Raw genomic sequence first — 18,498 nt, forward strand, 5'->3', positions numbered from 1 at the left:
TTGAGATATTAAAGAATATCTTCATTATTTTATATTAACTTTTTGCTATAAGTATTGAGATCTCATTGCCTTAATCTTAATACTTTGATGTTCTGCTTATAATATTTCTAGAGTTAAAGATCCTACAGAGGAAAAAAGGAGGATTCTGAGGGGGTCAGAACTTCATTTTTATTCTGTAATAAAGTGTCGATATTCATTATACAGGTACACCACCTGATATTTAAAAAAAATAAAATTATATGAAAAAAGAAACATACATACCCAAAACAAACATTATAAAAACAAAAATCTCATATTACGAAATAATAAAAATTTCATTGAAAATATTTTATTATTTTCTCTTCTTTTCACCTACTTCAAATAAAAGTGCAGACACATAGCAGTTACGACGTCGTATGTAATGAATGAATCATTTTAACGAAGTCCAAAACAAATATATTATTATAACTTTATCACGTGTTTTACACATGTTCGGTTATCAACAACCATCGTATCAAGTTATTTTAATAACTCTTGCTAACGTTTATATTCATACTAGCGGCCCGCTCGCGGTTTCACCCGCGTGAACTATGTTATTATTAATTTCTGTCTCCATGACTACGTCCTAGTGACGTCTATGCAAAATTTGAGACATGCATTTGTAGTAACGAAGTTTCATACAAACTTTCGACCCCAAAAACAACCCCTTAGAAGTCGAATATTGCAAATTCCCGTTTTAGCGAGCACCTACATCCTATAAGTAACTCCTATGCAAAATTTGAGATTCCTAGCACTTGTAGTTTCTGAGATTTCGTGATGAGTGAGTGACCTTTCGATTTTATATATATAGATAACATAAGTTATTAAAATATTTTATGAGGCCGTTGTGGTGTAGCAGCACAAGGGTGTGACTGAAACGTGGGTTCGATTCCCACTAAATAATTTAATTTTCTAATATTTCCATTTCTTCGCTCTTCGGCACCAAGGCAAAAGCCCGGCGTTGGCTCGACTTCCTTTCGCTATAACACTTACTAATTTCGCTATAATATTTATGTATCTAATTATTGTTTAATTATGTAAGTTTATATTTTTCTTATTTATTTGTTTTGTTTTATTTATATATTTAAATAAGTAAATTATTATGTAATATATAGCATGAAAGATTTAATTAGTTTATTATTAATTCTTAGTGAACATTTGTACGCCAACCTAAAATCCTGTGTTTTCTGATCTTTTTATAGTAGGAGTTCAAATTCAAAATTCAAATTCAAAATATTCTTTATTCAAATAGGCAATTATTACAAGCACTTTTGAATCGTCGAATGAACATATGAATAAAAAGCTACCACCGGTTCGGAAGGCAGTTCTGCTGAGAAGAGCCGGCAAGAAACTCAACAGTTGCTCTTTTCAAAGTCAATGGTACAATCTATTACATTAGCTGACAGCTGTCCTGCCCGACATTCAATAGACATTAATTCCATACATGCTTATCCTCTAAATATTCTTGAACAGTGTAATACGCTTTACTTGTTAGAATTTTTTTTACAGATATTTTAAATTTTTGTAGTGGCAAACTAAGAATACACTGCGGAATTTTATTATATACACGTATACTCAGACCCATAAAGGATTTATTAACTTTCTGGAGGCGAAAACTTGGTGTAACAAGCTTATCTTTATTTCTCGTTCCTATCGTATGACTGTCACTATTTTTGCTATGACAATTTATATTTTGTCGGACAAAGAGAATGTTATAATATAGAAATTGGGAAGCAACTGTAATAATACCTGCATCTTTGAAAACATCTCGCAGAGAATCTCGAGCTCTTAGATTATAAATATATCTCACGGCTCTTTTTTGGTGAACAAATATTGAATTGATATCTGCAGCACTGCCCCATAGCAGCATTCCATAAGATAAAATACTATGAAAGTAGCTAAAGTAGACTAGTCGGGCAGTTTCAACGTCCGTCATTTGTCTTACTTTTTTAATTGCGAACGCGGCAGAGCTGAGTTTATCCGCAAGTGCTTCCAGATGAGCGTTCCACTGGAGTTTGGAATCTATAGTTACACCTAGGAAAATAGCTGATTCCGACAAATTAAGAGCTTCTCCTTTAATTAGTAGGCTAAAATTATGTTTTTTAACATTTTGTAAAGTAAACTCAATACATTTAGTTTTTTTGGCATTTAACATTAGATTATTAACATCAAACCAACGAAGAATATGCGACAATGCACTATTCACTTCGTCATAGTTTATTTTATTTCGGTCAACCTTAAATATTAAAGAGGTATCATCCGCGAAAAGTACAATATCACATAGGTTCTTCACATAAAAAGGCAGATCGTTAATATAAATAAGAAATAAAAGAGGACCGAGAATAGATCCTTGTGGAACGCCCATCTTTAGAGGAGATCCAGATGATTTTACATTATTTATACTAACCTTCTGGATTCTTCGGTTTAGATATGAGGCAATAAGATCAAGGGCGGTACCCTGTATACCATAATGATATAGTTTTAATAACAGAGTTTCATGGTCTACACAATCAAAGGCTTTGGATAAATCACAAAATACTCCAATAGCATTTTGTGACTTCTCCCATGCGTCATAAATGTGCTTTAGGAGTGCTGCACCCGCATCCGTAGTGGACTTGCCTTTGGTGAAACCATATTGCTCACTATGGAAACAATTGTTAATATTTAAGAAAACTGTGAGCTGGTTGAACATTATTTTTTCAAATATTTTACTTAAGGATGGCAAAACAGAAATCGGTCTGTAATTTCCAGGCTCAGATCTATCTCCACTTTTGTAAAGCGGCACTATTTTACTATATTTCATTAAATCAGGAAAAGTACCGGATTCTACACAATTGTTAAAAATTAAAGCTAGATAAGGAGCAATGTTAGGTATAATTGTTTTAAGAACCTTAACAGACATGCCCCATAGGTCACCAGTTTTCTTTAAATTAAGGCTTTTAAAAGTTTTGACTATTTCATCCGGTGACACATTCTTAAACACAAAAATTTGTCTACAACAATTTACATGAGTTTTTAGTATTAATTCTGCTTCCGAAGGAGATGATGGCAGTGAACGTGTTACTTCAGTAGATATATCTGAAAAAAAATTTTGAAAAGTATTTGCCACTTCTAAATCTGAATTTAAGATTATATTATTAACTTTTAATTTAATAGGTTCACTGACAGCTCTAGATCTCCCAGTTACAGTAGTAATAGCATCCCATGTAGCTTTAATTTTATTATTAGAGTTCAAAATTTTTGCTTTTATATACATAGACTTAGCCTGGACACATACCTTTTTAAATATTTTTGAATAATTTGTAACTTTTAACAAGAACGCCGGATGTTGATTCCATTGCCTCATATTATATAATTCGTATAGTGTGTTTCTGCTTCGGTATATACCAGCAGTTGCCCAGTCGCTAAAAGTTAACTTCGAGTTTTTATATATTTGTTTAACTTTAAAAATGTTATCAAACTCTGTAGAGAGTAAATTAAAAACTTTACAATATACCTGATTCGGATTTAATCCGGTTATTTCTAAGGTTGCTATTTTTTCACTCACTTTATTATTAAAAAGATTAATTTTATTTTCAGTAATTGGTCTTATTGATATTTGTTTACGTTCTGCGACTGTTTTATCTATTACCGAAAACATTTGACCACAATGATCCGAGCTTAGATTAGTAATAATTTGGTTTTCTACAGTCTCACAATGACAAAAAACATTATCTATACAAGTAGCGGACGTATTCGTTATACGAGTTGGTTCAGAGAAAATATTAAACAAATTAAAAGATTTAAATAAATTTAGAAGACGGCTGCTTAGTGATGTCACCTGTAGTATATCTATATTAAAATCTCCGCATACTATTAAAGATTTACTATTCGAACTCAAATTATTAAGAACATCCTCCATTTTCTCTTCAAATACTTCAAAACTACCTGAGGGGGGTCGATACACGCATACTATAATATGTCTATTAAATTCAACGCAGGACAGTTCAATAGAACGTTCGTCGGAGAGAGCTACTATATCTGGTCGCGATTTACAACGTATATCATTTCTTATTAATATAAGCGAGCCGCCGCGGATGGCCTTCTCTCTAGTTGCCTGGAAGAGATCACCATTGGTGATAAGGCCGCCCTTACACCAATGCTTTTCTTTCTACGGGTATCTTATGTCTAATAAAGTATTAAATAAATAAATAAATAAGTTCCTTCTCCCTCGTTTATTTATTTATTTATTTTTAAATATTTTATCTGCTCAGTTGCATATTGCATGCACATAGATAAGTATGTAAGTTTTACAACGATGTGAGTAATTCTGTGGTGAGGTTATCAATTATCATTGAGATGGCCATATCTGCCTATAAGTACTTATATATTCAATTACCAATTTCTAAATATATATTTGTTAATTTTGTCCGTATAAGGACATTAGTAAAAACGTTTTGAAAAATAATCTGAGTAAAATTATCTTTTATACTATAGTATACTGTTAATAAATATATTTTTTTTGTGTCAATTTTGTTTAAACTGTATTTAATTATAATGCTTTTCAACATTACTAAAAATGTACAATGTATTAAGAAAATAATATTTAGTTTCAAAGAAAAATTTTGCTTAAAATTACAATAATTTATAATCTGACAAAGAAATAAAAGGAAATAAATTATATGTTTTTCTTTTTATTTACATTTTAACTACCGTTAACTAATGTTCGTACTTTTGTTATAATATGTCATAAAAATATACATGCTGCATTGAATCTTTTGCTATGCTCATGACCTTCAATGCAAATCACGCGGTGTTAACGTGAAGAAATATAATTTATTTTATATTATTAAAATCAAATAAATTAGCTTCACAGTAGGCAGAGGGAACCTAATGTTAAGTAATAACACTCCGTCGCCCATTTTCCACCGAACTAAACACGGCGCTTTTGCCTTGCCACCAGAACGAATGAATGTAAATATTTCATTTTCCGAGCGGGAATCGAACTCATAACTTGTCATATTTACATTCTCCACGTTCGGTGTGTTATTTTTAAATAAAATTACCATAATTATTTTGCTTATTTCCATAATTGTATAATTAAAAATTAAATTGCATATACTTAGTCATACATTTACTGTTAATAAAACACCCAACATAATATATGTAAAATGAAGAAAATCAGGAAAATTAAATGTTGTTTCTTTTATTTGCACTAACTTCTTATAATTTGGCGGCCTTAGTGAAAAGAATTTTCGATCCTACCCTCTCAGTTCGAGCACACAACAGTTGTAAGATGAAGTTTTACTCGCGTAAATGTTTATAGTTGCCATATATTGCTAATTTAAAATAATTAAGGCGATTTCGCTAAAAAAGATACAACTTGGAAGATAAAGATGAATATTCAAGGAATTGGATTTGGGATATCCCAATAATATAAAATTGACAAAGTCAAATTACTTAAAACAGTGATAACCACTAAATAGAAAAAAAAAGTAAATAAATTTCGATTATAAAAAGTGAAAGCCTAAAATAACTTATAGCTTAGTTTTCATTCTGGCGTTAAATGCAGTTTTCGTAGGGAAATTATAGGTAATATAGTACACAGTCTAATATTATAAACGTAAATAATAAAAAAATATATAAATTCAACAACATTCTTAATGAAGTTCAATAAATCAATCATTTTTTTATTTAAATCAGCCATTTTTAAAAGAACAAGTTTAAATAAATAGTTTTAAGTTTGACAAAGACAAAATAAATTAAGAAGTAGTGGGTAGATTATAAAATGGCAATATATTGCAATAAAAATAAAACTGTTGTGAAATGAATTTGCAAAGTAGATTCTAATTGTCAGTGGATTAAGGAGAAAAGTTGATACTGTGACATAAGTTTCAATTGGAAAAAACAGCTTATATAATTGGTAAGTACGTTTATATTTATTTATAATAAATAGATTTACTTTCTCAATCATTTGCATATAAAATAATAAATATGAAATAATTAATTTCATTTATATTCTTTATATAAATAATATAAATGTTGTGTAAGGAAACAAAGATATATTTTAAATTAAAAGTACTTTTATAAAACGAGAATTTCATTATATTTTATTAATATGTCACGGGTATACTGAAAAAAACGACACTTTTTTCCAATATATTGTATTCCTATTATTTATTTTAATATACTTTTAAACATGCCTTATTTTTTATGGCAAAAATTTGAATATAATATAATTTAAATGCGGGGACAGACCGCCATCGTTGAACTTACTAGAGCCTCTAAAGTTGGCGCATAAGTTTAATTCTGTTATGTTTGTGTCGTCAAAAAAAGCTTTAACTTTAGCTTTATTTACACATATAGACAGTTTCTTATTTATTTTCAAAAAAAAACCTGTCTTTCTTTGCGTGCGCCGTATATAGTATGTATAAAAATACAATATGTAGGAATTATGTTTGGCCTGCATTTATCCTGGAAACCGTTAATTAGTGAGGTAAGTAGAAAAATATTTTCAGCTGTTGCGTCGTTACGTCGACTACGTAATATCTTACCCATTCCTACTAAGGTTGCGCTGGCACAATCACTCCTACTACCAATTCTCGATTATGCTGATTGTTGTTATCTTGACATAAAAGAGGAGCAATTAAATAAGCTTGAGCGGCTCCAAAATGTTTGCATAAGGTTCATTTTTGGACTTCGCAAGTACGACCACGTATCCGAATTTCGTAAAAAACTCAAGTGGCTCCCTATTCGACTTCGCCGGAATACTCATATTCTCTGTCTTTTGTATAATGTTCTCTTTTCTACGCATTCCCCTTCATATCTTAAAGAACGATTTAAGTTTTTATGTGAATCACATAATTTACCACTCCGCTCTAAGTCTCGTTTAACCCTTGAATTTCCTCGTTCTTCTTCTTCCTTCTATACCAATTCCTTCACTATCAAATCTGTCCGCTTGTGGAATTCCTTATCCATAACAGTCAAACAAGCTTTGACTATACAAACATTTAAAAAGAGGCTGAAAGATTATTATTTAACGCTATAAGTACCTAGGTTTCGATAGTATTTTTTGTATTTATTTCATGTTCTTGTTTCTGTGTTCAAAAAAAGAAATTATTTTATAAGCAAAGTATTATGTATTTATTTATATATTTATGTATGTGTGTATGTATGTATGTATGTATGTATGTCTGTATTTATATATTTATGTATGTGTGTGTAAAACTAGATATCAGCTCTGTACACCCCTTCCCTTTTCAGACAATGTATTCTCTTTTCTACCCAAAGGTTGCCTGGAAGAGATCGCTCTCTTAGCGATAAGGCCGCCAATTGTACTGTTCTATGTATTAAATACAAGGTATATGTGTCTTTTCTATAATAATAATATTTCTATAATATTTTGTTTTTGTTTTTTGTTTTATGTAAATTTAGTATATGTAAACGCAAGCACGCACGCACATGCACAGGTTACGTTATATACATTGTGTGTACACACACACAGAAAATAAACGTACATAATTTACAATTGTACATATATGTAGACGCCATTCGTGGCGCTTAGGCTATTAATATTATATTTGCAATAATTGCAAAATCTTTATAATCCAATAAATTGGAGAAAGCTTGCTATTAATTTACTTGAGAAAGTTACAAGACGAAAGTAACATGTACTTCCTACTTCAAGTAGCTTGTCACAGAGTTAAATATAATGTGCGTACAAAATTAACTAGGGTTAACTACTTAAGAGGCCAGTCGTGACCTAGGCACTGTGAACACGACAGGTTATGGGTTCGATTCCCACTCCAAGGAATAAAATATTTAATATTTTTATTTCTTCGCCCTGGTAACGAGTCCAATTGAGTGGAATTCTCAATGCACAATACATCCAGAATTCGGTGGTAGTGGAAAGCGAAAGTGTCTTGGGAACGGAGTATCTTAACACTATGTTCTCCGTTTCCTTTTGCTTACTCTGCTATGTGCAAACGGAATGAAGTTACAAAAACTACTTAAGCTTAACTATAAAGCTCTTTGTCAAAAGATGCAAAATTAGATCAAAGCCAAGTTAATAATTACAAAAATAACTTTAATGGAATAATTACTTCTTAGTAAATATTCGATTAAATTTCCAATTGACCATGCAGAAGCCGAAACCAAAAACTAGTTACCAATATCAGCAAAATCCCAGGAAATGAGCGACATAATATTGAATTTCAAATAAAAGTAAATATAATTATATATAATATTTAAATAAATTTCAAATAAAATATTCATAATTATCAATATCGTTAATTTTGGTGTAAAAACGTGATTCTTCAAATAAAGTAGAGCTGCTTTAACCTTGGTTAATCTTCTTTGTATTCATATATTTTTATTTTCTTTGTTAATATTACAATTTTTTTTTTAAAAATGACCATTTTCATAGTAAATAGACAAAGAAACGAGCTCTACAATATATGACTTATGAACTACGTAGTTTATAGCTTACTTTCTTTCTACTTCTTTATTTATATGTAGGCTTTTGTGAAATATTCAAGTTTTTCCCATATTCAAGTTTATGATATAAAGTTCACAATCGCTTTCGAATATTAAGTATATAATAAACCAGTTATTAAGCTACATGTGACCCTAGCAAAATGTACTAATAAATAAATAAATATATATATATATATAATTTCCCATCAAAATTTTCAATTAAATCACAAAATTTTAATTGAAAAATAAAATAATTCGTGTATTTCTGTTTAAAAAAAACAATAACAAAGGCATTGTTTATGCTATTTCAAGTGTTACTGACTGGTTTATTATCACGCTACATTACGATGTACAGTGTTTATTTACTACGCCTACTGATGAATAAATATTTTACTTGTATAATTTTTTTTTCAGTGGGTCTAGTGTTGAGACACTCCCCCTGTTTTCCACCAAATTCTCTAAGCATTATGTGTTGAGTAGTGGAACCCAAAGTCGAGCTTTGTCTCGACCCCAGAACGAAGAAATTAAAATATTAAAAATTTCATTTTCTCCAGTGAGAGTCGAACCTGCAACGTGTCGTGTTTACAGTCACACGACTGGCCTCTACAATGTTTTTTGATATAAAAAAAATATATAAGAAATTCTTTACGATTGTTAATTTTTGTGAACGTGATACAAAAACGGTATTCAACCAGATATTTGGATATTTTAGGTCATTAATGCATACAGTAGAGGTGGTGTACTCGGTGCCTACGTGACGTCGCCCGCGTGGCACCGCCGGGAGGGGAGCCGGCCGGTTTGTTTTGCGCGCGCAGTGCGTGCCTTAGAATGTTTGTATCGATATTTTATAATATATTTGTTTAAATTACAAAATATCGTTTCACGCTGTATCCCGTAAACAGCACGGTACACATACTATATATGGTAAGCAAAGGGAACCTACTGTTAAGACACTTCGTTCCCTACTTTTCGCCAAAGTTTTCGAAGCGTTGCTCAAAAGTAAAATATACATTTAAATTAATATTTAATTTCCGTAAATAGTCACATTTTGTGGCCTCGCGCCAAGACTGGCTTCATGTTTGTATTGATATTTTGGAATATATTTGATTGAAAATGAAATTAAATATACAAATGTAGAGCTCCTTTTATCGTTTAATTAACTTAACTAAACATAGCAACGGGGATGATGATAAAAACAATCTCACGAATCAATTACATTTACAAATAAATCTTACTATAAACAAAACATTTATCAGAATAATTTCAATAAGCTATATAAAATAATTATAACATGTTATTGCTTTTATCATATTAATTTATGTTAGGGTTTGTTTATTACAGTTGTTTAATATAGCTGATAATAAAATATATTGACGCGATGCATCATGAATTTCATAGAAACAATCAAGAGTAAATCAGTTCATTGATAGCGTTATCGATATCGATAAGACATTGTAAACATTACAGGCAACTCTATTGCTTATTTCGAGTGAACCCACTGTGACTGGCAAGAGGCTAGAAGCAAAACATAACAAAGAACCAGCCCGCAGTCGGTCACAATACGCCGTTGTGGACAGACGGTTTCTTTGTTGAAATTTAATTAACTTGGATCATAAGAGTTTGAGAAAGATTTATAAACGAAGCATATTGGATATTTTTGTAAAAAATATTTTGAACGAAAACCAGCAAATTTTGAAGTTATCAACATGTTCTCCCCTACCAAGAAGAGTGCTGAGACCCTCATGCAAATTTATCTTCGTCGGTTTATTAGCAGGACGACCAGTGTAACTAATTCCGATTCGATGGCTCCTAGACTCGATCAACAAAATATCCAAACTGATGATGCTCTTCTACCGAAGAGGTTGCTGAAGTTGCAGAAATATCACAGGTCAGTGAACTCGCTTAACCGGAGTATCGGTTTGCGTAATACTAGAAGCCGTAGCGCGTATCTCCATCGTCCATGTACGATTCAATATTCAATGTATCCTCATACACTTTGGTATTGGTACCACACCTTAAACCAATACCATTTGTTTATTAACATTTAACTAAGACTTTTACTAATTCTGGAAGAAAATATTGTATAATGACGTGCTTTTTGTATTCATTTTAAAATTATTATAAATGAAAATTACATACTTACATTCAATTATAAATTTGCTTTAAATAAACATAAAAATAATCAATTAATAACTAACTTATTGTCGTTCATTCACACAATTATAGGAATCAACTTCATATCTAGAGTTAAATTTTATCAGAAATAGGTTCCTTATCATGCCGACAGAAACCAGTCAATCAAAATGTTTTATCCTTAGATTCCTGTCGACTCTGACCCCTCAGCAAATGCCACTGGCAGCCCGTGGACTGGCCGTCTCCAAAGACCAGTCCCGGGAGTTCATGGCTTGCTTCCCGGACATCGTGAGGGACCTGACGGAGTCCGGCAAGCATATTGACGTGCCTGACGCCAGCAAATGGTTGGCCAAGGTACGTTCTATGCTAATTTTGTCTGTGTTTGGACAGAATGATATAGAACCTATTTGCAAATATAACGACGATAAAAACAATAACCGGTTACGATAACGTCGCACATTGTTGTTTTTTTTTTAAGTTTTGTAATAAACATTTTTATTGATCGAGGCCATAACATCTTTAGATACAGCCTAATCTTAAAACTTGCATTTTATAAAATATTTTTATACCTTTTTTTTATTAATTTGTTTCTGTCAATTAAAGTTAAAGATAATAGAGAAATTACAATAATATTTTTATTCGATTAAATACAATATAAATGCGTACGCAGCTTTAAGTCCACGCCGTGAATAGTCAAACATAAACATGTTGCAAAAACAAGGTGCACCTACCTATACATACAGAATACAGATACAGCCCGAGTTATTTTTAGTATCGAGTCTACATTTATACCAGCCTCTACTTTGCAATTAAGGACAAGGTTTTATTTGGTATATCTTTTAACTATTCCATGTTATACTCAAATAAATACATTTTAAAATAAATTTTACAATTTGGTGTGTAAAATAAATTTATTTAGAAAATAGAAATCAGCTTCACACTGTTTCCCGCACACAGCAGGGTAGGCAGAGGGAACCTCGGGTTAGGTCACTCCGTTCCCCACTTTCTGCCGAATTCTGGAGGTTTTGCGTGTTGAGTGGCAGAAATCAACGCCGCGCTTTGCCTCGACACCAGAGCGAAGAAATGGAAATATAAACGTAAATAAATATTTTACTTCCTCGAGTGGGGATCGAACCCACAACCGTCGCGTTACAGTCACACCCTTGTGCCGCTGCGCCACGAGGCCCTAATTGAATTTATGTTAGTAATTTTTAAAAATAAGTTTCACTTTCGGTTGCTTAATTTTTGCAATATGAGACGAAGAGAGATATCGAGGCAAGTGTTGAAATATTTATAAAAGAAAATCGTTGTTAAGTAACTTTGAAGAAAACAAGTCTTGTGCAAGACCTAAGCATTTTCTATGCTATGAAGGTTGCAATTGAAAAAACATCTCAGTTCCGCCACTCAACACACAATGCCTCCAGAAGTCGATGGAAAGTAAGGAGCAGAGTGTCTTAACTCTCTTAGCTAGGCTCTATTTACCTATCCTGCTAAGTAAAGGATACGGCCTGAAGTTGAAAAAAACAAATATTAAATACTATTTATATTTTTTACTTTGTAGGAATGTATATTTAGAATGTCAGACCGCAATAGCTTTTTTGCGTATTATTATATTAGGAGCAGGTTTTATCATAAAAAAAGCTAACCAAAAAAAAGTAAAGCCAATGTTATTGTATTTGCATCCTAAAAATATTTATAATATAAATAATAAGTTATATTTCTTTTAGGTTTACTTTTCTTTCGAAAACTGTAGTAAGGATTTTTAAAATGATTCAATAAATATTTATTTATGAGAATGTTAACTGTTTACATACTTACATATTTTTTATTTAATTTAATTAATAAAAAATCTTGCAAGGAGCTGAATTGATAAAAAATTTGAAATATTAAAGCCAAAATCTACAAGACGTAAGACGTATATTTTCTTATTATTAATAAGATATTATTGTTGCAGCTTCTCCAATACAACGTACCAAACGGCAAGAAAAACCGCGGGCTAGCAACGGTACTCGCTTACAAAATGCTTGAAAAACAACAAAATTTGATTCCAGAAAATATACATTTAGCTAACATTATGGGATGGTGTATTGAAATGGTAAGAATAATTAATAATATGAAATTACTAATAATGAAATATATAAGTTAAGTTCCGCCAATTAACACACAATGCCTTTAGAATTCAGCAGAAAGTGAGCGGAGTGTCTTAACACTAGGCTCCCTCTGCTTATCCCGCTACAAGCGTGATACAGCGTGAAGCTGAAAAAAAAAACAAACAAAAAGTAAAATTTCTTAACTCATTAGTCTACTATTCCTGTAATTACTATAGGAATAAAGATAAATGATATATTATCGTCAAAATAATTAATATCATAGAACAAGAACATTTATGTTGAAATTTTAAAATAAACAACAAGTAAGCCGGTTTGACCAGAAATTGTCTTAGTTTATTACTTAAGCAAGTATGCGTCATTTCTTTAATAACAAACAAAAGAATGAAATAATAAAACATAATTTTAACCTTCGTAATGGGTCGTATTGTGAACGAGATGGTAGTAAGTTTGACTCCAGCCCCGGGTAATAATTAATTTTCATTTCCATGTAAGACAAAGCGCGAATCAAAATACCGTTACTTGACACTAAATGTCTCGAATTCGAACAGAAATTTACAAACTCTCTCTACATACTTTGTCATGCACGATAAAATGAAAAATTGAGAAAAATTGAGATAATTAACTCAATATATATGTTAAGATTTTTTATTACCTATAAAAAAACTTACGTCATAAATCGTACATAAAAATTTTTCATGTATAGATATTTACTTAAATTGTTTTCATTGTTTCGAATAACAAAATATCTAACGTGCTAAACATAGATGTGACTATGAAATGAAAACAATTATTTTACCTACGCCTACTAGAGGCTTAACAAAAATATTTATATTAGAACCAATTATCGAGAATACGTAAAACATTGTTATAATAAAACAAAAATATAGTGTTTCTTGTATATTTAAATATTGATTGATATATCTAATTCTATGAGTACACATTTGATAGTAGCTGATATTACATATTTGTTTAATATAATACTTAGGTACGTATTTTTACGCGATTTGTATATTTTGTGGTCAGATGAGACCTCGTGTGGGCCTCTGGTACAGGGGCTTGATGTAAAGTAGTAGGGCAGTAGGTTTGATTATCACTCGAGGTAAAGAAATATTTCATATTTTAATTTCTTCGCATTAGCAACGAGGCAAACCGCGACATTGATTTCTGCAGAAAAAGAAACGCAGTATTTCCACTCAACATGCAATGCTGCATAAATGGAAACGCAGTGTTTTAACACTAGGTTCCTAAGTTCCCTCTGCCTATTCTGTCATGTGCGGCTAAAACCGTGTTATAAATATTTTTCGCTGTTTTAATTTACCTAAATATAATGTAGTTATATAATTAGATTTTAAATATAATTACTTGAGTATCTGTACAAAATAATGACACCTATAAAACTTTTAATTCTCATTGCTAATTATTGTCAACAATTATGTTAGAAGTATGTAAGTAATTACGGAAAACGACAATTAGTCTTTAAAATATTATTTATTAGAAAATATTTTCTTTGTTTTATAATATAAAAAAAAAAAAAACAATTATTATTGTTTATAATTATCACGAAGAGAAAGAGCTTTAACTACAGGTCGTTAAATATACCTGCTTTCATTAGTACTTCGACAAAAAACATTTCTGTATGTGTTCTTATATACGTACCTAAGATAAAAATAGAAACAAATAGAAATTTATATCAGCGGCTATTTTAGAATAATAATAAAATTTTAGTTTCATCGTTTTGAATTTGGTTAAGTAGAAAGAGGAGTTAGGACAATGATGAACGATAATTCTTAAGCCCACATTTGGGTCACAAAAGCCGAAAAGTCGATCAGTGAATTCATAAAGCCCATGACCCGAAATCATGTTATTGTAAAAGCCGTCAAAAAAAATACAGCAGGGTAGGCAGAGGGAACCTAGTGTAAAGACACTCCGTTCCTCAATTTCCCTGTATTCTTAAGGCATAGCGTGTTAAAAGTCATTCATGTTGATATATTACAAAATTTTCTTACAGTTCCACGCGCACCAGCTAATTCTAAAGGACATAATGGAGGGACAGGAAATGCGTAGGGGTGTACCCTGCTGGTACCGCCAGCCCAATGTGGGGCTCGGAGGTATGAACGACGCTAGCCTTGTTAGCGCGGCCATGTACTCTATCCTCAAGAGGTACTTCTCCAACAAACCCTATTATAAAAATGTGCTGGAAATGTTCAATGAGGTTTGTATTGGTTATTAATTTGAAAATATCTATTGATTTCAATTAAAATTGTGTATGATGCTTTAGGCAGACTTTTTAGTTTAGGGGATCATTTAATTAATATATTGCAAAGTTCGATCCCCACTCGTAGGAATTAATTATTATTTATTAATATTTTCATTTCTTTCTTCTGGCATTTCTTTTTTCACCACGCAATGGCTCTAAAAATGCGGTGGACAGTGGGGAACGGAGTGTTTTAGCACTAGTTCCCTCTGCCTATCCTGCTATATGCGGGATACTGCGCGAAGCTGATTTTTTTATTTTGTATGGGCTTTCTGCTATAATATAATTAAATACAATTATACATATATGGATATTTTAAATGCTTACCTACGTGCTGTCGTACATGTTTCTATATGGTATGATTTAATTTGTCACATTAAAATCTACAATAAATATTGTTTATTTATGTTATATCACAATGCTTACACAGTAAATAGACATGCCTTGAAAGAGAATTTAATTGCAAACAGTACAAAGTTCAACAACAATTTACTTGCTATTTTTGAATGATTAATGTAAATATCATTTGAATGTCTTTATGTTGTTTCTTTTGAAAGTTAGTTATAACATTTTTTTTATGTCGAAATAAATGAAAATTGAATTGAGGCCAGGCGTGGCTCATGGGCACAAACGTGACTGTAAGCGTGTCAGGTTGTGTGTTCTATTGCCACTCGAGGAAATTAAATCTATATATATAAAATCGAAAGGTCACTCACTCATCAGGAAACCTCAGAAACTACATGTGCTAGGAATCTCAAATTTTGCATAGGAGTTACTTATAGGACGTAGGTGCTCGCTAAGACGGGAATTTGCAATATTCGACTTCTAAGGGGTTGTTTTTGGGGTTGAAAGTTTGTATGAAACTTCGTTACTACAAATGCTAGGAGTCTCAAATTCTGCACGGACGTCACTTATTATAGGACGTAGGTGCTCATGGAGACAGAAATTAATAATAACGTAGTTCACGCGGGCGAAGCCGCGGGCGGGCCGCTAGTATTTAATATTTACATTCCATACCTCGACGCCATATCGAGGTAAAAGCACGGCATTGAGTTCCACCACTCAACACTCAATGCCTGAAGAAGTCGGCTGAAAGTGGGGAGCAAAGGCTACCTATTCTGCTACATGCTGAATATAGCTTAAAGCTAAAAATATTAAAATTTATAATATTTTTATTTTAGATGTTGCTAAAATGCTCCATTGGTCACCACTTAGAACTGCAGCTATCAAAGACCGACAAACCAGATCTTTCTTTATTCACAATGGAGAAGTACGAAGCAATTACCAAATACAAGACGTCGTATTACACTTTCCAAATGCCGGTTAGCTTGGCGCTACTTATGAGCGGAGTCGACGATCCTGAAACACACAGACAAGCGAAAACTATATTATTAGAAATGGGAGAATTCTTCCAGATTCAGGTATTTTTTTTATATTGTTCTTAATACTTTTTTTAAGTGTTCTAGAAGAATATGCAAATATCATAAGTACTTATGAAGTTTATATTTATTCAATTTATCTATATAAGTACATATATCTACATATAACAATCTGTTCTCTTCCACTGTTGGACATAGGCCTCTCTAAAAATTTTAAATATGAACCCGTTACCACTTCCATTATTGAATATTTGTTGTTAATTAATATCTGTAAATGCTATTTCTCTTATTTTCTATTGTTTTTAAAATTTTAATGAGAATATTTTACTATAATCATTTAAAATAATGATAGCACAAAATCGAGTTTGTAAAACAAAAAAAATGCGTATTTATAATATATTTGCGGATTTTCCTGTTTTACACTTTTTTTACGATTTTCGTGCGACAAAACGTGACTATCTTATCTTGTAGAAATAACTATGAAACTTACACAACGTGTGTTGCACGTGAGTCTGTTACTGGGCTATCATTAGCAAAATGAATAATATTAATTTATATAATACATCACATTTATGATAACGATTTTGTCGTTGTAATATACCTACCGTAGCTAATAAATGAGGCCGTAATGGAACAATGGCAAGCATGTGCCTAAACGCGACGGTAATGGGTTTGATTACCATTCGCAGGAATTAATTGTTAATATTTGCATTTCTTAGCTTTGGTAACACGACAAAGAGCGTCGTTAAGTTCCGTCCCTCAACACGGGAATATCTCGAAATTTTGGCGGAAAGTACTGTCAAAAAAAGTCTATATTAAAATTATAAAATTTATTTACAGGACGACTTTCTCGATTGTTTCGGTGATCCAGCTGTTATTGGTAAAAACGGAACAGATATACAAGATGGTAAATGCACTTGGCTTGCAGTAGTTGCTTTACAGAGGGCGAATCCGTCTCAACGTCAATTAATGGAGAACCACTACGGGAGTTCCAACTTCGAAGATGTTCAGAAAATAAAGGATCTCTATGAAGAACTGCAATTGCCTCACACATATTCCGTATATGAAGAAGCCACGTACGATCTCCTTAGGACTCAAATACAGCAAGTCACCAGAGGCCTTCCACATGACTTGTTCTTTAAAATACTTGACAATATATTTAGGCGCAGTATTTAAATATTTTTTATGGTATTAGGATAGGAATGTTATCAAGGAAGTTCTAACAGTGCAAGTTCATTAGTTCATGTCCTATAAATATTAAGAACTGTTTATATATGAGATGATTTATTTATAAGAAAGGCTTATTTAATGACTAGCTTTAGAACATGAAGTTAGGGGGAGAATTCGTTATTGACTTAATATAAGTTAAGTAATTAATAAAAATGTAGGAAGGTTACTTTTTATCTTGTTTGTCAATGATAAAATATAACATAAATAATATTACTGTTTTTATAAAGAATCATCACAAAAAATGTATAAGACCCCAGGATAAGGGTGTGAGGTTGTGTTGGTTGTGTTTGTAATATATTTATACCTAAGTTTTTTTTATAGATACTTATTATAAAAAAAGATAATAAATGTGATATTCTATATTGTGTTATTTTTTATCCCAAAGTTTGGCATAAAAATAATTCTTAAAAATCTAATTATAAGTAAATAGTTATGCAGCACTGGGTAAAATAAGCTCTTAATTAAAGATTTTTTTAAGTTTCCATCTGTATCCCTCTCTAGGGCAGATAGAAGGAGCCTAGTGTTAAGACTTTTAAAGAAACATATTCAGATTTTAAAATGGCGGAAATAAATTATATTGTGCTAAATTGTCATCAAGAAGTTATTTAAATAAAAATACTTAATTGTTGTTGTGTTTTAGTGGGAACGAGTGTCTTAGCAGTAGGTTCCCTCTGCCTACCCGATTATACCCGATATACAGCGTAAAGTTGAAAAAATAATAATATCACTGTATAACAATGTTTACGTTAGGTACATATGAAAAGCGTGCTTTGCGGGAAAAGAAATTGTCATCATACGGCGTAGTGCATACCATTTAAATATATAAAAATCGTTAATGTTATAAAGATTTAAATTTTAAATGTATGTTTAAAGCTACACAAATTACAAAACTCATTAGCAATGTGATTAATACCATCTT

At 31.5% G+C, this 18,498-nt stretch overlaps 1 protein-coding gene across 1 annotated transcript; it reads left to right on the forward strand.

Moving 5' to 3' along the window:
• The first annotated feature begins 5,793 nt into the window (after positions 1 to 5,793).
• Positions 5,794 to 17,939, forward strand: Fpps (Farnesyl pyrophosphate synthase). The gene is made up of 8 exons (XM_085197717.1): positions 5,794 to 5,920; positions 9,185 to 9,302; positions 9,940 to 10,360; positions 10,791 to 10,959; positions 12,560 to 12,700; positions 14,725 to 14,928; positions 16,152 to 16,391; positions 17,190 to 17,939. Exons 3-8 carry the CDS (start codon positions 10,179 to 10,181, stop codon positions 17,523 to 17,525), a joined length of 1,272 nt encoding a protein of 423 aa, XP_085053843.1. The 5' UTR covers positions 5,794 to 5,920; positions 9,185 to 9,302; positions 9,940 to 10,178; the 3' UTR covers positions 17,526 to 17,939.
• Positions 17,940 to 18,498: the final 559 nt, after the last annotated feature.

Source organism: Heliconius melpomene, chromosome 14 (assembly GCF_056956725.1).
Source record: "Heliconius melpomene rosina isolate 202511_hmr_F chromosome 14, ASM5695672v1, whole genome shotgun sequence".
In the NCBI taxonomy this organism is placed as follows: domain Eukaryota; kingdom Metazoa; phylum Arthropoda; class Insecta; order Lepidoptera; family Nymphalidae; genus Heliconius; species Heliconius melpomene.